The sequence below is a fragment of the Danio rerio genome, chromosome 22, assembly GCF_052040795.2.
Source record: "Danio rerio strain M-AB ecotype USA chromosome 22, GRCz13ab, whole genome shotgun sequence".
In the NCBI taxonomy this organism is placed as follows: Eukaryota; Metazoa; Chordata; class Actinopteri; order Cypriniformes; family Danionidae; genus Danio; species Danio rerio.
The window spans coordinates 23,276,274-23,302,110 of record NC_141042.1 but is presented as its reverse complement, the minus strand read 5'-3'; the positions used below and the strand labels follow the sequence as shown (position 1 = coordinate 23,302,110).

The following is a 25,837-nucleotide window of genomic DNA, read 5'->3' as shown; positions in this document are numbered from 1 at the left end:
AGTTTAAAAAGTAAAATTGACATATTTATATGTGTATATACATATTCTGGAAAATGCTGGGTTGTTGTAACCCAACTTTGGGTCAGATATGGTGTAACCCAGTGTTTGTTAACCATGTTCCTGAAAGACAGCACTGCATGTTTTGCATGTCTCTTTTGTGTGTCACACCCATTACAGGTCTTTGATTCTCTGCTAATGAGCTGATGATCTGAATCAGGTGGGTTTGGTTAAGATGACATGGAAAATGTGCAGAGCTGGTGCTCCTCCAGGAATGTGGTTGGGAAACCCTAGTCTAACCCAATCACAGGGTTAAAAAGTGTTATTTAAATTTAATAGAAAAACAATTAACTCAACATTTCTGACATTTTGTTTTGAAAATATTACTTATAGACTCCTACATTTTTTTTAAATAAATAAATAAATTATGTTATTATATCATATTATTAATAATTGTTATACCTATAATATTAATATTATTTTAAAAGTAAACATTCACATTTTAAAATAGTGTATATACTCTAAAAAATGTTGGGTTGTTGGAACCCAACTTTGGGTCAGATAAGGTCTAACAAAACAATAAGGTTAAAAAGTATCATAAAAATCTATTAATAAATTAATTCATTCATTCCTTTTTTTTTTTGGCTTAGTCCCTTTACCAATCAGGGTTCGCCACAAAGGAACGAACCGCTGTCATAAAATCTTGAAATAAATTACCCCCAATGTTTCCGATGTTTTGTTTTGAAAATATTAACTTAAAGACTTTCACTCCATCTATTTGTCTTATACTTATTATCTTGAAATGTTTAATAAATGAGCACATTTTTTTCTTTATTGTGTGTTTACTTTACTAAGTTAAATAGAATTTTCCATGAAATTATGTATTTTCTCTAATACAAACTACACTTTGTGTCTGCCCCCACTTTCTGGTCAACTCAGTTATAGAAGGCACAACAATCAGTAAAGTACTGATAGAAATAGCATGTGACTTTTCCAAGTGATTTCACTTCCTCTGGTGGGAAACTCTTGAAGGCATTGAGGCGTGTCATTTATTATTCTCTCACCAGCAATAGCATTTTTTTCTTTTTATCCACTCTGTTATTGGTTTCTTTCGGTCAATTTTACATTAACTTTTTTAAAACAATAATGTGGTGAAAAACAAACTTTTGTTTTAGACATGCCATGTGGTGTCTGGTTTGAGGTTGTCAACTTTGCTATCGTCAACTCAGTAAGTTAAACAATTAGTAAAACAATTGAATGATCGATGTCACAATTAAGCATTTTGCATTATTTTACATTTGAAATGTATTCAATTTGCTGTCAATTACTGTATACATTTGCTGAATATCATTCCAGTTTAAGGAAAATGAACGTAAAATGCATGAAATGTACCAGTTGTTTTGGAATGAGTGATATACAGTATGTTATTGCTTAGTAATGTTGCTCTCTGGTTGACTATGTAAGTATAAGATTCTGACGGTATGATAACCCTGGATAAAAATATCACGGTTTGATGGTATTGTGATTACTGCTCTGAAATATGTTCTTTTTAATTTCTGGGGGAAAAAAATACAAAACTTGTTTTCTCTTTAAAAACAATATAATTTATTTTGTGAACATTTTTCTCAATTTAGTTAGTTTGTAACAGTAAACATGTCAGGCTAAATAATTCAAATGAATCATCGACTTCTGCAGTCTTCTTTTGTTTCAAAAGCACCGATTTCTTTACAATTTAAAACGGCAACTTCGGATATTTTTTCTGCTGTAGATACTGTTGTCCTAAAAAACGAAAGAAAAAAATCTTACATATACCGACGGACTGATATAGCAGAAAATGTTTGCGGTTTAAAAAACCTTGACTATTTTAAACTGTGGAATACCTTGAAAACAGTTATCGTCCCATATGTCAAATTGTGTATGTTATCGTTCTATTTGTGTCAAATTGTGTGTGTGTGTGTGTGTGTGTGTGTGTGTGTGTGCGTGTGTGTGTGTGTGTGTGTGTGTGTGTGTTTGTGTTTGTGAAGGGTTGGTGAAACTGGGGTCTACAGCTGCACATTTGGCACAAGGCTCATCTATTGTGATCAGAACAATTTGTGTTACAATGAAGCGTCATTCATTACAAAGTGCTTTTGACTAAACATCAATACTGTAATGAGGGAAAATCCATTAATCAATTAGTCAGTCAATTAACAAATCAAGCAATGAAGTTGCAAACATATATTGGAGGATAATAATATATTTTTAACTGAATGCAGTATATGTTTTATAACCAGCGACCCAGCAACCTTCTTGCTGTGAGGCGACAGCACTACCTACTGCGCCACTTCCTCGCCCATTTAATTATTCACTAAAAAAAACAGCATTTTTTTACAGTGTTGTGTTTATCTATTTAAATGCCAGCAAAAGTTAGTCATTAACTTTAATCAATTTTATTAATACATGAATATTTGTAAAAGCTCCTCTAAACACAGAATGAGTGTAAATTTCCCAGTCAGTTGAGTGAGAGCAGAAACTGAAGGCTGTTAATGGCAGAAAACAGGCAGACAGACGCAGAAAAGCACTCCGGCCGGCCGGCGACAGACTGCAGCTCCAGCTGAATAATAGAGGACCACAACCTGGACCCATTTCCCAACAGAGCCAATCAACACTCATTTCCTGTTGTCTGTCAGCACCACGCACAAAAGCCATAAATATTGACAGCCGTCGCCAATAAAGACGCACATAAATCGCAGAATTGAGGGCAAAAGACGGCGCAGGGGGAAATAAAATCAAATAAAAATACGGCGATCACTCTGAATACGGTGTAGAGATTGAGAAGCGCGATCGATTCCGAGCACAACTCACTGTAGATGATTTTCAGGACGGGACGGGGGACGTCTGGAGCTGAACGTCCCGTGACTGTATGTATGTGTGTGTGTGTGTTAGGAGGCTAATGTTCAAATTAATTATTGATCAGGCTTGAAAGAAAACAAAATCAAATTAACTCATGTTTTTTTTTTTTTTTATAAAAGTAGTATTAGTACTTTTAAATATTGTAATTGTATACATTTTCACAAAATAAAATACAAATAAATAAATAAAAGTACTAATACATTGACTGAGTGCTAGATTATATGCATAAAAATAATAAAATAAAAATTGCATAAAATAATTAAAATGCAAAAAATTAAAATATAATATAATTAAATATTATTATGAACTACAGTAAAATATATTGTACTATTATTATAAACAACATTATTATTAAATAACTATTATTATAAATGACAGTAAAATCTGGCCAGAACAAATAAACAATTATAATATTGACCTAAAGTCTTAATTTGATTTGTGTTTATGACGATTATGGCTTTAAGTATATCTAAAGTGCTATTTCATCGTATGTTATGAGCTGTGGTTAATGTGTGTGGCTGCAGTTGTAGCAGCATCTGCGGCTAACCTTGAACTCCAGAGAAGAAAAATATGGTTAAGTCATACTCACCCACTCCAAACAAGTGATGCGCAACCACGAGGCCAGCCTGTCAGGTGTGGTTCTAATCCAATCCTGCCTCCAATCTTCAGTGTTAAATTCAATCTCGTGCTCCAACATAACATCACAACTAACGAGACTTTTCTCCTCGACGAGAAATCTCGTCGCGGTATAGTCTTGTGATATCTCGTAGTCAGAGATCTTGACAGATCCCTATACAGTTGAAGTCAAAATATTTTTTTCTTTTTTAAATATTTCCCAAATTATGTTTAACAGAGCAAGGAAATTTTCACAGTGTGTCTGATAATACTTTTTCTTCTGGAGAAAGTCTTAATTGTTTGACTTTGGCTGGAATAAAAGCAGTTTTTCATTTTTTTAAAACAATTTTAGGTCAAACTTATTAGCCCCTATAAGCTATATTTTTTCGATAGTCTACAGAACAAACCATCTTTATACAATACCTTGCCTAATTACCCTAACCTGCCTAGTTAACCTAATTAATCTAGTTAAGCCTTTAAATGTCACTTTAAGCTGTATAGAAGTGTCTTGAAAAATATTTAGTCATAAATTATTTACTGTCATCATGGCCAAGATAAAATAAATCAGTTATTTGAAAATAGTTATTAAAACTATTATGCTTAGAAACGTGTTGGAAAAAATCTGCTCTCCGTGAAACAGAAATTGGGAAAAAAAAGAAACAGGGGGCTAATAATTATACTATTTTTATAAACAACAATAGAATAGTCTGCCTAGAACAAATAAACCAAAATATTATTCACACACACAAGAAATATCTACTATATTTTTGACTGAATGTCAAAATAAATAAATAAATAAATAAATATATAATTTAGTCATATAATTCATATAGTTTATTTAAAATAACTAAAACTGAAATAAAAATGATACAAATATTACTTAAAAATAAAAGAAAAAAGTAACAAAATGACCAATAAAGTTAAAGTAAAATAAAAATAGGGAAGGATTTTTAAGGATACTAAAACTAATAATTTATAAAATGATTAGAAAACATTTGATTTTCAGTTGAATTGTTTAGTTTGATGTTTATTATACACATATGTCTCGTAACTGCGTGTGTATGAGCAAGCTAATGTTCAGCTAAATAATTGATCAGGTCTGCTGTGTTTTTTTCCATAATTAGTTGATAGCTTCTTAGCTTTAAGCCCTCAGATCCACATTATTTGAGAAGAAACGCTCAGATGGACTGATAAATGGCCTGAGGTTTGGAGTTTTCTGTTTTGCTTCGTTCTCATAACCTAATTTCAACCATTGTGCTGCTGCTCTAGAGACTTATTACAGTTTTTTAGTACTTATTATTGAATATGGCTTCATTAACGAAAGCCTGCCACTTTTTATTGCGTATTACATTAATTAGTCTTTAGTCTTAGCCCTTCTGGAAGATATAAATGCTCTTTGCGGTGCTTTATTAATTAGTGGAGAGGTTTTTTTTTTTCAGCCAAGTATGTGGTGAAAAGTGTGGCTGTGTATTGATGAGGAGCAGACTGCAGGAGCTGTTTCAGTTTCTGTCTGAATAGATGCACACAAAGTGTCCTTGAGGTAAAATGTGGCTGTTGGCAGCTCAACAACACAGCAGGTGTGACTTTCTTTCCTTTTTTTTTTACACTGTATTTTTTTCATTAAAAATATTTTGAAATTAGAGCATAATAGAGACCCATTTAATATGAAATATCCTGATAGCTTTAAGCTCTGGAAATTAGTAGCAGAAATAGACGAATATAACACAACTACAATATAATTCTAAAATATTAAATATAATTCTATATATACTATACATCATATAAAAATGAATTAAATTAAATAGTAATATAATTAAGTTGAAAAATTCTATGTATAGTCTTTTTAAAAAAATTTATTACATTTTAGACATTACACTAGAGAATCATTCAAATACTAGCTCTAAAGTGATGATGGTGTAGTAACAGTTTCTGCTGTTCTGACGTCAGCTGCAGATGTGAATGAATGGCGGAGGAAAGTAGTTCCTCATTCAAAATGTTTTTTAGACTCTCTGTGTTGGGTTTTCTTTTTTTACACGATTATGCTGTCAAACTATTGTATGAACAATATCACATTCGTAGCAGCGCTATATGACTGTATATCGTTACTGGTGGGACTTTAAGGCACTCGGCCTGGTTTTTAGATCAATATAAAAGCTATTTACTGCACAACCATGTTACAAACAGTTGAAGTCAGAATTATTAGCCCCCCTAAATTATTAGTCCCCATGTTTATTTTTTTCCCCGATTTCTGTTTGACGGAGAGAAGATTTTTTTTAACACATTTCTAAACATAATAGTTCTAATAAATAATTTCTAATAACTGATTTATTTTATCTTTGCCATGTTTACAGTAAATAATATTTGACTCGATGTTTTTTAAAACACTTTTTTACAGCTTAAAGTGACATTTAGGCAAGTTACTGTACATCCATGGTTTGTTCTGTAGACTATCATAAAATAAATACAGCTTAAATGGGCTAATAAAATTGACTTTAAAATGTCTTTTTAAAAAGTAAAAACTGATTTTATTTTTTTAATAAAAAAAATAAGACTTTCTCCTGGAGAAAAATATTATCAGACATACTGTGAAAATTTCCTTGCTCTATTAAACATCATTTGAGAACAAACCAGAACTACAGAGCAAACCATTGTTATACAATATCTTGCCTAATTACCCTAACCTGCCTAGTTAAACTTATTAACCTAGTTAAGCCTTTAAATGTCACTTTAAGCTGTAAAGAAGTGTCTTGAAAAACATTTAGTAAAATATTATTTACTGTCATCATGGCAAAGTTTAATAAAATAAGTTATTAGAAATGAGTTATTATGTTTAGAACTGTGAAATAAACAGGGGGCTAATAATTCTGACTTTAACTGTATAGTCAAATTCAAACTATAAAAATGCCATTACTCAGTAACACTCAAACAACCTACACTAAAAAAAAACTAATAGAAACACTTGTAGTTTTACTTTCAGTTTCGCTTAAAAAAAATATATAAAATTTGCTGTTAATTATATAAGATAGAGATTATATAAGATAACTCATAGGGTTTACAGAAAATGTCATGACGATGTTAGTTTTTATACATATGTTTTACTTTTTTTTTTACTTTTGTTCTAAATGCTGTCAAATTGAAATTAATATTTGGAAAGGGAGAAAACTAATATATATATATATATATATATATATATATATATATATATATATATATATATATATATTTCTAATGTTTGTAAATATTTTTTATTTACTTAGGGCCTATTTGACACTATTTCTTCATGCAGTGAAAAAAATATGATTTTTTGTAATTGTATTTCTCTGACACCAGAATCTGTCAGATTTTATGTCTAAAATCTGGCAGACATGATATATACGTCACCGTCTGACCTGCCATTGACAAACCCATACGACTTAAGCACTAATTAGAAGAAGCATTTACAGTCCCATTCATCTCAGTGATGTCCTGTGGTGTTTTGACATATCCCGCTAAACCCTTCCCAATGCAGACGTATGTTGTTTTCACTGCAGGACGACATGATGAGCGGCTGCGATCAAACTCTGTGTGTTTCACAGGTCAGGAGTCTCTGATCAATCTCTATTCCCCATCCCGATCGATCAAAAGCCATTCGCTGGACACTCGCTAGCCTTGGACGCGTCCCAAACCCGCTCACCTGCACACTAGCGCATGAATTATGAGCATCTGTTTATGAATAGATTCCTCCTCCAGCGCTTCACAAATATAGCTACTGAGGAATGCAAATGTTTTCCCAAAGATATTTTATGACGTCTCAATTTACATTGCTGTCAGGCAAACGGTGAAAGCCTATAATCTAAGTGTCCCATGACTGGACATCACTGGGACAAGGATAGTTTGTATTGCTGAGAGTGTCCACTTTTACTTAGACTGGTGTAACACATTACATGCAACATATCCAAACATTTGTAGAGCTATTTAATAGCTAAAATAAAACCCAAAATAGCCAATAATAACAAAGTGAAAATTTTGAATTCGTTTTACATGTTTATTAAAATTGTATTGTTTTTTGGGGGGGATTTCTGTCGTTAAAGCATGGTTTGGTAAGCTATCAAAGTGGTCGAAAAGGCCTTCGCTCTATATATCTTTTTTTTTTATTAAAGTATAATCTGCTTTTTTTTTTTTTGCGAGAAACACATTGAAACTCCATTGTGATTTTACAAAAGATATATTTTATTGCCTTTTTAGAACTTATGGGCCTTTGTGTTAATATTCTTGTGGTTCATACAGATTTTGTTCTACATTACAATAAATTTAAAATCATATGTCAGTTTTATTTTATTTTTTTAAATGTAATAAAACTAGGATTTACAAAACAAAAAAAATATTATATGAAATATTAAAATAGCTTTAAGCTCTGGAAATTGGTATTAGAAATAGATACATACTATAATAGATTTTTACATACTATAAAATATATAAATATATCATTCTGAATATACTATACATCATATAAAAATGGTTCCAGGGATAAAATAAACAGTAATAATACTTAAGATAAAAAAAGTATATTTATATAATAATTTTTTAGATAATTTTTTTAATAACCTTTACTATTATAATTTGTGTAATGTTAAATAAATTTCATTAATAAAAAAAGTAATTTAATTTGATAGTATTTATCCATCTATTTCTACTGCTAAATTCCAAAGTAGACAGCTATTAGAAAATGTCATATTTAATATTACATTAAATATATAAATAATAAATATATATAAAAAATTAAACCATTATACATTTATATTTCAATATATTTTTATACTATATATACTCTATGCACAGCTAGTTTAAAAAGCCAACCATAAACATCTAGTAAAAGCTTAATGTGACTGTTTTCAATTTCACAAGGTTGTTTTTACAACATCGATGTTGAAATGTAATTAAATTACATTCAGTTAAATAGTCATTCGTATTCAAATGAATAAGCATTAATTTAGTTGTTCAAGTGTAAAATGAGATGAAAGAGCGTTTTAACCACTAGCATCGTCAGTAGCAACAGGCTAGCACAGAAAATACTGGGGTAAAATAAACTAGTATTATAAACATGGCGGAGGGAAATGGAATTTAATGCAGCGCTTCTTGTCCAATATGAGCCCCACTTCTTATTGTATATATCTAACAGGCAGTGAAGATTGCTGATTTTTAAAGAAATCTATTTTGTAATGGAAAGACAGTTCACAGGAAGCCCTTGGGCTGCCTGGCTGACAATGAAAAGTCCGTGCATATAGCCCATTGTTTTTAGGTTGTTTTTGAACTGTTTATGGATTTTATGGTCTTGTTGTCAATATTCACTGCACTATATCAAAAAGACTATATTTTCTCTTGCCAAAAAAAATCTAAACTACCTTAAACTTCACTGTAAAAATGCTTAAAAGTTAACTTAGTAGGTTTTACAAATTAAACAAAACAATTAAGTTGTCTCCCTAAAGAACTCAAGAATTGTGTTGATTCAGCTCATTTTAAATAAGTAGTTTGAACAAACAGCAAACAATAATTATGTGCTTTATCAAAATAAATAACACTGCACTTTTATGGCCTTTTATGGAACTTTTTTAAAACTACAGATTTTGGTGTTGATTTGATATCATTATAAATATGCCTATTTTTCTATATTACAATTTTTTAACATACAATAACTACTTGTGAGAAACAAAAATTAATGATTATATGTTTTAAAAAGAATTATTAGTATTATTAATGCATTTTATTACCTATACGGTGCTATTTGTCTATATTATAACACTTTAAAAGTAATTTAATACATTTCTTGTAGAAATGCATTGTAAAATAGTTAGTTATTTAAGCATAAGAATCAGTGTTTATTTTAAAAAACCTGAGTCAACGTAAGAGTGATACAACTTTTTAATAAACTATCTTTCAAGAGTTCACACTTAGCTGATGATTTACAAAGCTTATTTGGCATGCTGTCCCGGGAGAGAGCCCCGAGCTCAAGGGCTCCTCGAGCCCGGGGCTTCCTCCCGTTGGCAGAGCAAGAAGGGAGCCTGAGCTCGGTGGATCTCAGAACTCCCCTGCCGCTGTAGCTAAGGGAACGTAAGGAATTAGACCAGCTTGATTGTTAAGTATGTTGAATGTCTTTGGATGGTGGGAGGAAACCGGAGAGCCCGGGGAAAACCCACGCGGACACGGGAAGGACATACAAACTCCCCACAGAAACACTCACCGGTCCTATCGAACTAGGACCGGCAGTATTCTTGCTGTGTGGTTCACAGTGCTAACCACTGGACCGCCGTGCCGCCCAATTACAGGTAAAGGAGGAGAATAGGGGAGGAGGGGGGTTTCTTCCAAACGAAGATAAAGTGAACTGGAAACTTAGACTATTTATGGTGCCTTAGGGCTCATATGATTGGAAGATTAGTGATTAGCAAATGCGAGACTGGACGTGATAAATCATAAGCACGTGATCCTCTCGAAATTAGTTTATGAATAAACTTCACTTAAATCACATCATTTGACTCAATTCTAGAGTCATTTGTCTCGATTCTAGATCACAACTGAGTGGTAAAACTCCTGCAGCAGTCTTTCAGCAAGCGCAATCCCACATGAAACGACGTGAGAATCTAAAATAAGTCTGTCAGGGGTATGAAGCAATGCGGCTGCTGGACACCTGCTCAAAGTCCCAGCGTGCTTATCAAGAGCAAGAGCAGGAGAGCAAACAGAGGCCCTGCCATGACAAACACGCCGGGAGATTTCCACAAGATCAGGGAAAAGCGAGGCCAAATGAACCGGGCCCTTCTGTCCCGAGCATCCAAAGCATGTCAGATCGGCTCTCCCACGGGACGGTTAAAGAGGAAGCCAGAATGGGACAGCTCAGCACAAACTGTTAGCGCTTCCTTTGGGGATTCGGCCGGGACACTTAGATTATCTCCCATGAGTGCCACTGTACGTTTGCTGGTTTCCAAATAGTATTAGTGTTGATAAAGGGATGAGGGAATCTGTTGTCAGAATTAATCTTAGGCATGTCATTTTGTTGCTATTTGTGAGACAGGCTTGTAGAGGCCGGGAAACAGTGTTGGTGAAAGAAATCGCTCAGGGGTGTGTTTCCAAAAACCATTGTTAGCCCAAGTAAGGTCGCAGGTTCTGTCATCACAATTATAGTTCAGTAATTTGGTGTTGGGCAATATGGTGGGGCAGTGTGTAACGCTTTTGTTTTACAGCAAGAAGGTCGCTGGTTCGAGCCCTAGCTGGGTCAGTTGGCATTTCTGTGTGGAGTTTGCATATTCTACACTAAATTGGCCATATTGTATGTGTGTGGATGCAAGAGTGATGGGTGTTTCCCAGTACTGGGCTGCAGCTGGAAAGGCATACGCTGCGTAAAGCATATGCTGGATAAGTTCATTTCACTGTGGCGACCCTTGATTAATAAATGGACTAAGCCAAAGGAAAATGAATGAATGAATGAATGATTTGGCATTTCCCGAATCCGTCGTTCCAGCAAACATTGGCAAACTGCATCACAAACTTGCGCCGTACTACTCGGTACTACTTGTGCGGTAACAACTACTCCTTCAGAGCTGTAATAAGAAGGATAGTTCATGGTGGTGTTGTATTCTGAGTTAAGCTGCAGTCTCACTGGACTTTTCTCCCTATAGACTTCCATTTTTATGCACGTGAATACATGAGACTGGAAATGCAAACTCGTGCGACAAGTTTCGCAGATTGCTGCCTTGCAGAGTTCAAGCTTGGTTAACTCAGACCTGCATCACTTGACTGCGTGAGATCAATTGAGGATCAAAACATGACCGCCCTGGACAGAAATTTAAAACATGGAGCAATTGCTCGCTTTATTAAAATGTCCAATCATCTAACGGGTCTTTTCACAGCACTATACTACAGAATCTCGCAAGCTCAAACTTTGGTGTGACGGCAGATTTCTCCCCGTATGCCCTACTCCTTGTGAATATTCCAACATCTACTTTAAATGATTACTTAAAAAAAGCTTAAAGTTATCTCTCTTATGTGTGATTTCCTTTCAAAGATATCTTTTACAGTTCAGTTTTAGTGAACTTTAGATTGATTTGATGTTTAGAATAGAATCTGGAATATTCTCCATAATCTCAGGCCCTATATATGCTGTTTACATTCATATGGAAAAGGAATGCATGTTTGTATCATAACTAATATTGGATTTATAAAAAAAAGTGTTTGAGTGTAAAACAATATAATTTGAACAAAATTCATTCATTCATTTACTTTCCTTCGACTTAGTGTCTTTATTTATCACAGGTCGCCACAACAGAATGAACCACCAACTTATCCAGCATATGTTTTACGCAGTGCATGCCCTTCCAGTCAAAACCCAGTAATGGAAAACGTCCATACACACATTCGCACAAATACACTACGGCCAATTTAGCTTATTTAATTCACCTATAGCGCATGTGTTTGGGCTGTGGGGGAAACCGGAAAACCCGGAGGAAACCAACACAAACACAATGAGAACAAACAAACTCCAAACAGAAACAGCATCTGACCCAGCTGAGACTAGAGCAGCGACCTTCTTGCTGTGAGGCGACAGTGCTAACCACTGAGCCACCGCGCCGCCCCAAAACAAAAAAGTTATTTAATGGGGGTTTTCTCTAGATAATGTATTTCTCTGCCCCATTCACACCATCATTACGGACGTTTTACATTATAAGTAACGTGGTTGAAACAACGGATCTGTGACAGAGTAACTATGTTTTTGGGAAACATTTATCACTATATCGTTTATTTCCTACATCATAGTTCAGCCAGTAGTTATGTCATCTTTTTTTTTTCTGGCAAATGCATTTCTAAATGGTTGATCAGCTACTAATCATAGCACGTGAAACTGAATTGAAATGATTGTAAATAATATGGAGTAAGTTCTGACACAAAGACACAATCGCATTTGCCGGCTCATGATGCGTTTCGTTTATTGCAGAAAGCCAACATGAAATCCTGAATGGACATTTCTTGTTTTTATTAATGGAATTTTGCTGTGTTTATTATATGATTATGAAAATCAGTGCTTATTATTATTATTTATTCTAAAAAATGTTATTCTACACAGGGTGCGTTTAGATCACAGCAGAGTTTTGGGGCCTGAAAATTCAAACTTTTAATGTCTTTGAAAACTGTATCGTCTGTGTGTAAACGATAAAACAATTTTTATTAAGTGTTCAGTTTATAGTCATGCATGTGTACTTGACAACAAAAACAACAATGTTGGACTACAGGATCATATGTGCACAGCCATGAAGGGTTTTTTAACAAAATTGCTTTGACACCTGCTGGCCTGGCTCATAAAAATAAGGAGAAAAAAAAGAAAAAATTTCCATTTTGAGTGCACCATGTAAAGATACTCTCAATATTAGATCAGAATAACTTCTCCCTTCTTCTTTCATATCAGCTCAAATTGTTTCATTTCGTGTAATTTCATTTGATGATGTGTTTAGTAGCATGTGGGTGGAGCTACCTGTCACACCGGCCAATAGAAAACAACTTTTTTTCCCAAATTTTTTTTAACTTAAAAGTGCAGTCGCCTGGTGAAAATGTAACTTATTTCATTAGCAAAAACATGACAAGGGCACGTGTCCACCTAAGTATTTTTCCCCTAAGCTGAGCACTTTTTTTACGCTGTTGTTAATGGAAGCACAAAAAAAAAACTCCAGCAGCTTAGCGAGATGTGAGTGCTCTGCTTTTTTTAAGTGCTACCACAGTTGGAGAAGTGCTCGCAGATGAGCATTTTTGGAACAAAGCTGGTGTTTTTAGCTGGGTTAAAATGCCATAGCTATCCACTGAGATATACTGTGAAGTCAGAATTATTAGCTCTCCTTTGAGTTTTTTTTTTTTTTTCCCAAACGATGTTTAACAGAGCAAGAAAATTTTCACAGTATATCTGATAATATTTTTTTCTTCTGGAGAAAGTCTTATTTGTTTTATTTCGGCTAGAATAAAAACAGTTTTTATTTTTTTAAAAGCCATTTTAAGCTCAAAATTATTAGCCCCTTTAAGCTATATATATATATATATATATATATATATATATATAGCTTATATATATATATATATATATATATATATATATATATATATATATATATATATATATATATATATATTCTCTCCATTTAACAGAAAATTTATTTTAAAAAAAAATCAGGGGGCTAATAATTCTGACTTCATCTGTATGTATAAACAACATCTCAAACAAAAGTCACTTTCAAACTAAACTTCTGTTCATCAATGTGCCAAATTGTCATGAAAACTACAAGGAATATCACTGTATTTTGGCCATTAAGTTCCACTTTTTTTCATTTGAGAAGTTGTTTCACTCAGATAAATGTCCTAATATAGCTATCTGTTGAATTCACAAGATTAATGAGCAAAGCTTATGCAGGAAACTTTATTATTTGTAACTTTATTTTGATGGTCTATTTGAGTATTAGTAGACTGTCTGCTTAATATCTGCTGATACTGCTCCTTCAGCAGACATTTAACTGACTTTAAGAAACTTTGCAAGTACATATCAACTAACATTAACCCTAACCCCAACCTAGCAGTCTACTTAAATTAATTGGCATATAGATGCAATGTAACTTAAATTCAACAAACGGACCATCAAAATAAAGTGTGACTGAAACTCATAACTCTAGATTATGCAGATCCTATTAGCATTTTTATTTTGCTAATGGGATTTTGCCCAGTAAACTTTGGTTTGGACCAATACACGACCACCAAAAGAGCCTTTATTTCTCTCCGCATTAAAAAACGTCCTGCGCATGAAAATGCAGAAACAGAAGGGAAGCATCCTACATCAAATAAATGTGGCACGGGAGAAGTGTGCGCAGCAGCGTACGAACAGATGTCCACAGAAGACGACTCAAAAGCTCGCTACCATTGAAGTGCACTTCAATCCTCACCTGTAGTTTCCCCCAGCACCAACACTGATCCACATCCAACGGGTCAAAAGATTTCACATGGATTTATTTCCTTTTTTTAACCCCCTCGTATCTTTTTTTCCTCGCATTTATGCAAATGCGACTGTGGACGGCACACTCGCAGCCTGCCTTTAGTTGTAAATAAATCATTCGTCTCATTCTGTTCATTAATGGGCACTCAAGGAGGTTCTATTAATCTGTTCATTAGGGCACTTCAAAAACAACAAGAAATACTTATTAAAAGCAGTTCCAGCTGCGTAAGCTCGTTACTCGCGCCTTAACAATGCTTGTGGCACTCTACCAAAACCACGTGGGATAAAAAAAAGGCTCTTATTTGGCAATTTGTAGTCTATTCTATTATCGGCGGTCAGGCCTTTGAGGCAGTGATGAATAAATATTACTTTTGCACATCATTTACATTTAATTCTTTGCGAATATCATCATATTTGGCGATTTTCCTAATGCTGTTAACGTGCTGTTGAGGCAGACAGGGTCTTTTTTAGGTGCAGTAAAGGCGGCTCAGCAATTGATCGCCACATTGATCTAGCAATGCCTGAATGACCGTAAAGGAATTAAATTGGTTTCTTGGAGGATATGCATTTTTTATCATAAGACAGAAAGTAAAAGGTTTGATTTTGGACTTTTTTTTTTTTTTTTGCAAGCGCTGCACACGAATAAACGCACACGTTTCTTCATTTTAGACGAGCACTGCTTTAAGAATTTGTGTACTGTGAGATTTTTTACATTCAATGGTTTACTTTTCAGTCAAACAAAAGCTGTGATTTTTGATCGAATGCCTCTAGACGGAAATCAATGAGCGTGTTTTTTTTTATTTGGCCAGCCTCCAGATATTTTTCCAGCACTGTACACCACCAGCTCATCTAGATAAACATTAACGCCCGATTGCCATCTTATTTTTAGCATGTCATGATTATACAGCTGAATTTACAATCTGTGAGTCGGCCATTAGTATTGAGTTTATTCCTCTGATTCATGGTGGGAATAAATAGAGTCATGAAAGCAGAGTGACAGAGGAAAATGTACAGCAGGATTCAGCAGTGTTGTTTGTGTATTTGGAAACATATTATGATTTTAAACAGCATTATTCATTGATATGTAAACCGCTTGTAAAACACAAACATTTTGTTCTTGTGTTTCATTAATATAATGGATGTAACAAAGCTATAATAGATATAATAATAATATATAATATGAAGATTTTATTTGGCAGATACTGTTTATCTATACTATGGAATTTGTTTAAGGTTCATTAATGTTGATCGCTTCTTAGATATTTTGTATTTCAACAATGAAACTGTGATTTTTTCTTTGAGTATTGATCATAAAATGGTTCCTTCTTAAACTGACAAAATCAATTGATGTAAAAACAGTATTTTTGATTCTCGTTTTTTTAATAAGGTCAAATAAATGCAATATTTTAATGAATTAGATACAAAAAATGCTTAATTTTGTATATATTTGATTCTAATTAAATAATTGTTTGTATAATTGTTCAAATTCAACATTATTCATAATATATTTATTTGTTTATTAATAATAATTAACTTGGAAAAGTAACTTCATAAATAATTTATACAAATTAATTTTGCTCATGTTTTCCTGAATAGGTTCATTGAACATTAAATTTTGTGCATATTTGAAAGATATTTAATATTGGTATGTCGAAGCCACTACTTTCTATGTAAAAATGTTGGTAATAACGTTGAATATTTGGTTAAGCTTTTCACAATTTACACAGACCTTTATTTTAAAATTCCCAAAAACAACTGCACAAGTATTTAATTTTTCGCATGTTTTCCTGAATAAGGTGCATTAAACACCAAATTTGTATGCATATTTGAGAGATATTGAGTATTGTTACAATGGAGCCACTATTTTCTATGTAAAAATGTTTGCAAAAAAAACATTTTTTTAGAATGTTACTGTCATGTTCACCAGCGATCTAGGCTTTGCAGATCACTAGATAAAATACATTATCACCCGGATTACAATTTTGCCACCATATGAACTACAACTCCCATAAGGCACCACACATACACACCTATTCCGGTTTTCTGTTGATTACACCCACACAGCTGGAAGCAGCAGTTCGTTAATCTGTCACGTGTGTAGTTCTTCAGCGATCCACAGCCGCTAGATAGCTGGTGAACATAACGGTTACATACAAGATTTGTTTGAAGACTAGTCATAAAAAAAATAAACTTGTTACAATTTTTCACAGACCGTTATTATAACCCCCCAAATTATTTTGCTCATGTTTTTCTGAATAGGATCCATTGAACACAACATTTTGTGCATATTTGATTGCAATTGTGTAGTTATATAATCAAGGTGCTTCTAAATTACGATAGTCAAATTTTAGTTTTAAAAATATTAATAAAAAGTAACATTTTTACAAATTCACACACAAATTTTAAAAGTAACTTTACAAATATTTTACACAAATTAATTTTGCTCATGTTTTTTAACCAGGCTCGATAAACACAAACCACCATATTTAAGATGCGTCTTTCTGTAAATTGTTAGTTACAAAAAGCAATTTGTTCACATTTTTATTCCCATTGTATATCAAACCCAGGAAATCAGTAGCTCTAGTGTAAAAATGGACAGCTTGTAATTTCTTTATTTTTTAATAAAAAAAAAATTAAACTTTCAAAACATAGCTTTAGGAATAATTTATACAAATTAATTTCGCTCATGTTTTTCTGAATGTGATCTGTTGAACACAAAATTTTAGAGCTTTTCTGTATTGTTACAACAAAGCCACAACTTACTATGTATGTACATTTTAAGCAATATTAGATTCAAGATTTGTTTCAAGCATGGTAATAAAATAGTAAATTTACAATTTTACAGAGAATTTTGTTTTAAAATAAAAAACAACGTAATTTAGCTAATAACAGTTGCAAAAAAGTAGCTTTATAAATAGTTTATACAAATAAATTTTGCTCATGTTTTCTGAACAAGGTACAAATAAACACAACACTTTTTGTATATTTAATGGCGACAATAGTAATACTTAAGATGCTGCTTTCTGTATATTGTAAGTAAAAAAATGTGATAGCCATTGTGTATCAAACGCACAAAGTCAGTAGCTCCAGTGCAAAAAAGGACACAGCTCGCCCATGGTAAGTGAACATCAGAGTAAAGCTCCACATAGCTGTGACAGTGCAAAGGGAAGCGAGCTGACATGGAAACAGCAGTATCAGACGCACTTTAAAAGGTCAGAGATGCCTTCTCTGCCCATCTGACGCGCCTCTGGCAGTGTGTTCCCCTGCTTTCACTCACGCCACCCTCGTCCCCTATTGACGGCCCAAAAGCGCCAGCCAAGACCTTTGAAGAGAACGCCTGTCAGAGGCAAAAAAAAGACCAAATGACAGCTTTTCTTTGTAAAGCAGGCATGTTTTGGCGAGCAGAGATGCATATATTTGCTTCTCGGGTGTAAAAATCGGTGCGTCCATTGGACCTGGAGAATATATATTAGAAATTAGGCCATACACTATCGACTGTACAGTAAAAACAGTTGATATAAGTGATGCCGTGATACCAAACAAGAGGAGCATTTGATTGGTTCTTCTGAGGCGTTCGGCTCTGGCGGATTTGGAAATCCATTCTTTCAATTGATTTGGTTCCATTTGTTATGACTATGAGAGCAGCACAAACAAGAATCACCAGCAGTCAAAACAATCCGAAACAGATATCACTGGAGCCTCCCAAGGCAGAGAGGCATTTCATTCACGTTATCTCTGCCTTGAGAAACCGCAAGGATTATTTCTTCACGTCTTTACCCACTCGCCGGCCTCACGGGACTCTATAATCATTATGTTTCATTACAATTCTGTATTTTTCATGTGTAAACATTGCTGAACTGGAGCATCTCATGTGTGGTTCTTCTTCATCTTCGACAGAGATATGGTCAGACTGAGTACCTTTTCCTCATTCTTGCCGAATCAAAGACCTCTTTTCACCTCTTGTCTAATTATTGACCAAGGGAGTCATGAGAACCCAGAAGGGTGACAATGTGTGTGCTGTTGAAGCCATTCACATTTGGTACTAAACGTGCTACTTAATCACAGGGGATAAATGACGCCATATCACTGGACAAACAGATTAATTTAGAGTGGTAGAAAGTGCTGACATTTGGCGAAGTTCACGTGAGAATGACCTGTAGTGACCTGAGACCAGTATTGATTTCATACTGGTGACCCCAACTACTAACACCGAGGTATAGTAGTAATAGTGGTAGTAGTAAACTTTATTGTTCTTGATTGGAAATCTGTCATGGGCATCACCATATTCCTGCAGACATACAATAAATACATTAGAAAAATACTGTAGTTACAATAATAATGATGATAATTAGTGTTAACTCTTGTTAAATAAACCCACTGAAACAGGTACAAAGCATTTCTTGTATCAGTTTAACCTACACTTATATAGACTCTGTATCTCCTACCAGAGGCAAGCCATTCATAATGTGAAAACAAAAAATGAGTTGGATCATTCAGAATCATTTCCATCTGATTAGGGACACAATTCTCATATAAAACTTGAGGATTAAAAAAACTCGTGTCCAGCTATTTACAATTTATTAATGAATAACACAATGAAGCGTCTGAGTGAACAACAACATTTGTGACATTTGAAGCCCAAATGGAAAAGGAAATTACATTAGAAACTATTGTACAAGGAGATTGTAATTTGATTCAATCCATCATAAATTGACGCACAATGAATAGGATTTGTTTAAATGCTTCTGAATCATCATTGATAATTGAGTAGCAAATCAGAATTAAAAAAAGCGATTTTCGATGGATCGTTTGAAACCTTTCACTGGCAGTAATGACACTAATAAAATCATCAGCTTTTTAATCACAGCCATAAATTAGTTTTGATTGTTTTCTATTATCATTATTTAGTTTTTTTTTTCACATTTTGAATTGAGATAGGATAGTGAAGAACAGACAGGAGCAAAGAGAGGGGGAGGATTGGCATAGGACCTCAAGCCGGCAATCGAACTCGGGTCGCTGTGAGCACCATGGTGGTGCACTAAATCACAAGGCTATTGTATATTATATTTATACCTTATTCTTTTGTGTAAAAGTGGACGCAGCCTACTTCCGCATTTTAGGAGAAGCAGGGTTAAACCATTAATGACATCATCACAAAAGGAAGGCTGTTTTGCATATAAAATTATATAGCTGCATTCGAAATGGCGTACTTTAATGTAGTATGCTAGAAACAGTAAGCAAGCCGAGTAGTATGTCCAAATTCATAGAATTCGAAAAACCGTGATGACCTACTACTTCGGTGAGATTCTGAAGTGCGCATCTGATGGATGCTACGCTATCCTATGATGCAACGCGAGAGATTTCATGAATGGGAGCGAAGTGATCCAACTGATGTGGATAGGTTAGGTGATGATGACAAAATGGTGGATGTAGTACGTCTGAGTTCCATTCATCTTACTGACATTCATACTATAAAGAATTTACTTTAAGGCCAAGTAGTAGGTTTAGATTCAAATGTCGTAGCTACTGTGTAGTAGGCGATTTGGGACGAGTTTGAGTTTAAGGCGGTGTTTATACACTGTTTTCAACTAAAAACTGATTTTTTTTTCATTTCAGTTCATATTCTTGACAGCATCATTTGGGGGTACGAAAATAAACTTTAATAAATAAAATTTTATAAAATCGCAAGTTTCTGAAATATATAGTGTTCAACATAATCAGCATACTAGAATCAATACTGAATGGTCATATGACTGAAGACTGAAGTAATAATGCACAACATTGGCACAACTAGCCATTTCTGATTTTACGAAAACTACTGACATTTCATTCATAAAGCATCACTTGTAGTTGGTTGTTTCTTGATTTGTGTAAATGAGGATTGTTTTGATGACATTTTCAATTAGCTACAGAACAAATCTGAAAAAGTCTAAAACTTTAAAGCATGGGTCGGGAACCTTTTTTCAGCAAAAAGCCATTTCTGATTTTTTCAGCAAATACATTTTGTAATATATATTACTACTAAAAAATAATACAGGTTTAAACAAAACCTTTATTTATATCTATGCACATCTCAAAAAATAAGCAAATATGAAGCATCACATGTTGAGCAAGTCCATGAATGAAGAAATGACAATATTTTTTCGCCATCACAACTAATGAATGTTGTTTGAATTTACATTTACGAGATTACCATACACTCTTAGAAATAAAGGTAGACTGAAGGATAAAGGAGCTGTCACTGGGGTGGTACCTTTTCAAAAGGTACACATTTGTACCTCAAAGGTATATACTATTACCTAAAAATTTTAAGTGGTACTCTTTTGTATTTCTTAGGTACTAATATGTACCCTTGAGGTATTAATAAGGACCCTTTAAGTACAAATATGTATCTTTCAAAAAGGTACCATGCCAGTGACAGCTCTTGTACCTTTATTTCTGAGAGTGTAGAAACGTAAGTTGTTTGCTCTTTATTGGTGTCGGTATCCAAGTTTATCCACAGCACCACACACATGCATTGGTCGAAACGTCCTTATATTGTTACTATTCATTTTACTATACATTTTGCTGTAAATATAAATGACAATAAAAGGGAATTGAACTTGTATTTTCAATAGGAAACTGATTAGTGACGGTTATAATTATTTAAACTGTAAAATATTATTGAAGGTAGACAGCTTGAGAGCCACTTATTTTTGGTCAAAGAGCCACATGTGGCCCGTCTAATCAAAAAGTTGCAGTTTACTCAGATTACTACTTTTGATTGAACATAACGATTGCTTACTTAATCTGATGCATCTGTCACTGTCCCCTCAGGTTGACGACCAAATGAAGCTTCTCCAGAACTGCTGGAGCGAACTCCTCATCCTGGACCACGTTTTTCGGCAGGTGATGCACGCCAAAGAAGGCTCCATCCTCCTGGTCACGGGGCAACAGGTGAGTGTCTCCTCCATCTCCTCCCTACAGAGCTCATCAGGCCTTTTTGCGAGAGTGGATCAACATCCTTTAAAGTGCTATCGACTGGCCTGGCCACTCCATTAAAAATAGATTACGCTTAGGTATAAACTAATGTGGCCAGAATAATCAATTGTACACTTCTTATCAAGTGCGTGGCGAAGGAATAAATAAAATGGTTGGTTAAGCATGCACGAGTCATCGGCGGCGAAGACGGGATGAGAGACACAGAGAAAGACAGACAGGGAGGGAAAGCAGAAGATATGTATGATTTACCTCAGTCGTCTCCGAGGAGCATCGCTGGACGGACGCCTCAGGCTCAGCTGAAGTTTTTCTGCACACGAGGACCTTTAATTCTGTCTTCGGCTCCAGCGCATGCACACACACACTTCCAGAAGATGTTTAAACTGCTTATAAATAAATATGCTTCTGTCTGCCTGTCAGTAAGGCATGGGTTTAATTTTTAATTCTGTGTTTTCCCTCCTCTATCTCCTGCCCAACAAAGTGATCTCCAACAGCAGTGACAGCTCAAACACTGGGACTCACGAATGGCAGAAGTTTTACAAACTGTTTTTCTTTTTTTGTTTGTGGACATATCCGACCATTGCCTATTAAATTATAGGTAGTAAAAGATATGACGAACATGATTGAGATACAGAGAGGTCAGTTTGTGACTTTTCATAGCTGTGGGCTAGCAGTTAGCGCTAGTAGATTTACCTTCTCGTAATTCGGCTGTTGTAGTTTCCACCAAGTCAACTACAGGATAGAAAGCAACAAATTTAACATCCAAGTTGTTGTTTATGACAGTAATTAAAGTATTTAAAAAAATAATGAAGTTTTTAATTTTTCTAAAGCACAAAAATCTCATAATATGTTTGGTGATATTAAAAATCATGCTAGCAAAGAACAATGCTAAAGTCTTCCTTTAAAAAAGTGCTGTCTTTGTTTTGGTCTGTGCAACTCAGCCCACTCCCAGTTTGGCCAATAATATTTTGTCACGTCAGGTTGAGTTGGCTTGGGGGAAAACAGCTTCACATTAGTCTTGAAGGCTTCCTAAATATATGTGAGTGCAGTTAGAAATCTGACCTCTGGAGCACAGAAGCAGCCTCTTTAAGAGGCATTATTTAAAATTCGCAATCGATACAAATAACTCAAATGTAGCTATTAGCTGATCATCTTAGATCCTTAGGCACAACCCTATCCAATATTTCGAATTTGGACTGCAATACTTAGTTGAGCAGTGGTCTCAAACTCAACTCCTGGAGGGCCACAGCTCTGCAGAGTTTAGCTCCAACCAGGTCACAATTCACATCTGCTTAATAGTTCCTATAGTAGTCTTGAACACCTTGATTAGTTGGATCAGCAGTGTTTGATTAGTGTTGGAACGAAACTGTGCAGTGCTGTGGCCCTCCAGGAATCAAGTTTGAGGCCTACGCCTTTAAGGAATGTAAACAATAACAATGATCCCAACATATTTCCTGTTTTACAATTAATTTCTATAGCTTCTGTGAATTCAAAAAGAGGCACATATTGATCAATAATGATATGATCGCTGTTTTAAACATTGTTATGATTGAATTGCCTCTTGCTACAGTTATAAAATAGTTTGATACAAGCAGGAAATGTTCATGGGTCAATGACATGACCACATTGAAAATAACAATACATACTGCACCTTTAAATAATGAACAAATTGATGATGAATATTCTGATGAACTGCGCAGTGAGTGATGTGACTTTTATCCCGACTTGTGATAGTCGTGTTTTCCATAAAGATAACCACAGGAGTTAAAAGAACAACTTAGACATCTCAAAAGCAACATCTCAAAAGCATCTCCGTCATTTCTTCTAGTTTTATATTTTGAGTATTGGTGCATGAATGATTCAGAGTTGCTAAAGTCTCGTTACACACGCTCAATAAAATTACACAATGAGCAATGCAAGTTTGAATCCAATTAGTGATGTAATTTCTACCAATCCAAACATCTCAGTTATTAGCAACTTAATTATTAATAATAAACACAAAATCAGACTTATTAAGGTCTATTAATATTATGCAGTCACAAAAAAGTCACTGTTTACAACAATATTGAAGAGAAGACAAAATATCAATGATCTCTTAAAATACCTGTTACTTCAGTAATAACAGTAATGAGATCAAATAATGAACAAACTAAGACTTGCTAAGGTCATGTGATTTGTGCAGTTGTTCTGTGAATGATGAGTTTGAATCCAATTTCCATCAAGTTAGCTATAGCGTCACACTAATGACACTTTAAGACCCAATCCCAATTCTACCCCTTAGCCCTACCCCAATTCTCTTTAGATTGAAAGCATAGTCGAAACCAAGGGGTACGAAAATTCAGGAGAAGCACAGATTAGTATTTTTGTCATTATTACAAATTTTTACAACAAACAAGCATATGTTTCAATATATTCATAACCGCGTTCATGTTTAACTGTCATGCTTTTAGAACAAAACGCTAAAATAAAAATCGCTAAATTCAATTAATATCTATAATCCCTAAGAATAACTCCTGTATAGCAGTTCCACAACATTCTGACACTCGAGTCCCCTGTAAGAAAAGTCTAGTGCAAGGGTGTCCAAACTGGGTCCTGGAGGGCAGGTGTTCTGCATGGTTTAGCTAAAACTTCCTTCGACACACCTGCCTGGAAGTTTCAAGTATACCTAGAAAGAGCTTGATTAGTTAATATAGATGTATTTAATTGGGGTTGGCAATAAAATATGCAGGACACCGGCCTCTAGGACTGAGTTTGAACACCCCTGGTCTAGTGGCTGAGAATGAGCTTTTTACAGTGTGTGCTTTGATGTAAATGTTGTTGTGTTGTTGTTTGTTATCTAAGGAATAGTTCACTCAAAAATGAAAAATATAATTTCCTCCTAAGTGGCTTCCTAAGGGTTGCTTTTTCTGTTGAGCACAAAACAAAATATTCTGAAGAAGTTTGGAAAAATTCTGCCATTGACATCTATAGTAGGAAGAAAAATACTATGGAAGTCAAAGGCTGTTTTTTTTTTCCTTTGTGTTCAACAGAGGAAAGAAACTTGAACAAGTTTGGAACTCAAGGACGAGTAATTGATGGCAGATTTTCATTTTTTGGGTGAACTATACTTTTACTTGTTGAACAAACTGAAACTTTCTGCACTCTCCGGGTGCATAGTCCAGTACTGTAAAATGACACTGCTTCCAGCTATTCAACTAATGACAGAGGATAGGCCATCTTTTAATATCTCAAAACAATCTCAATGGTTTCGTCTAGACATTAATAAGACTAAAGGACACACTTTATTTTGATTGTCCATTTGAGTATTAGTAGACTGTCTGCTTAATATCCGCTGATACTGCTCCTTCAACAGACATTTAACTGAGTATAAGAAACTTTGCAAGTATGTCAACTAACACTAACCCTAACCCCAACCTAACAGTCTACTTATAATCTAATGAGAATTACTTGGCATGTAGATGCAATGTATATTAAAGTCAACAAACGGACCATCAAAATAAAGTGTAATCAGTCTAAATAATAAACAAACCATTTTGCAAAAAACATACAGTACAGGACAAAGTCAAAATTTAGGAATACAAATTCATTTCTGAAATTGGAAATGTTCATTGGTGTTAAAAGTGTCTTCTGAGCCATAAGAACACAAACTCTAATTTGTAACAACTTAAAAAGTATGTTAGATGCCACATCTGGGGCTGTTTGGAGCTCGCAGTCTTTGATTTGTGTGGACTGCGAGTAGCGTGTCTCTATGTTTGATTAGCGAGGTCTGGCGGAGGGTTGGGGGCGGGTGGAGGAGGGCCAGACCTTGTTTGCATATTTTGCCTAATGAACAGCTGGTGCTGAAAAAAGCCTTTGGGGAGAGAGAAGGCAAAGACTCAAACAGTTCATTACGTCCTATTATTCCAGAGCAGACTACTGACAGCCCGGCCACACAGCACACTCGCGCAGGAACACACGCTGGATCCATGCATAACAAACAAATGCTCAGACAGTGGTTAAAGGAGTTTATTTCAGAGGACTATAACTTCAGACTGTCTCAGAATGTGGAGAATATTAGTATTAATATACAATACAGAGCTCAGCATAAATGAATACACCCCATTTTGAAAATGAATGTTTACCCATTTCTTAGAGTATAGAGGTAATATATTTTACTGCATTTTTACAAAACAGATTTATTAAATCAATTTATTCATTACAATAATAGTTTAATCACCAAACATCTTTAGAAATTGAAAGATAATCTGTTTAAACTCACAAAATTTTGTTTAAATTAATTTAATGTTGCCAAAAAACTACAGAATTTTCACAAAATCTGATATATTTTTTGTTTCTTTTGATTTTTGCTCGTTTTTAAATTTTGAT

At 34.4% G+C, this 25,837-nt stretch overlaps 1 protein-coding gene across 3 annotated transcripts in view; it reads left to right on the top strand.

The window, feature by feature from the left end:
- Positions 1-25,837, top strand: part of nr5a2 (nuclear receptor subfamily 5, group A, member 2) — an 87,128-nt gene that overhangs the window by 29,373 nt on the left and 31,918 nt on the right. For all 3 annotated transcript variants that reach the window (NM_001313729.1, XM_087302370.1, XM_087302371.1), the window contains one exon: positions 21,311-21,430. In NM_001313729.1, the coding sequence (NP_001300658.1) occupies positions 21,311-21,430 (120 nt within the window). The remainder of the gene's footprint in view (positions 1-21,310; positions 21,431-25,837) is intronic.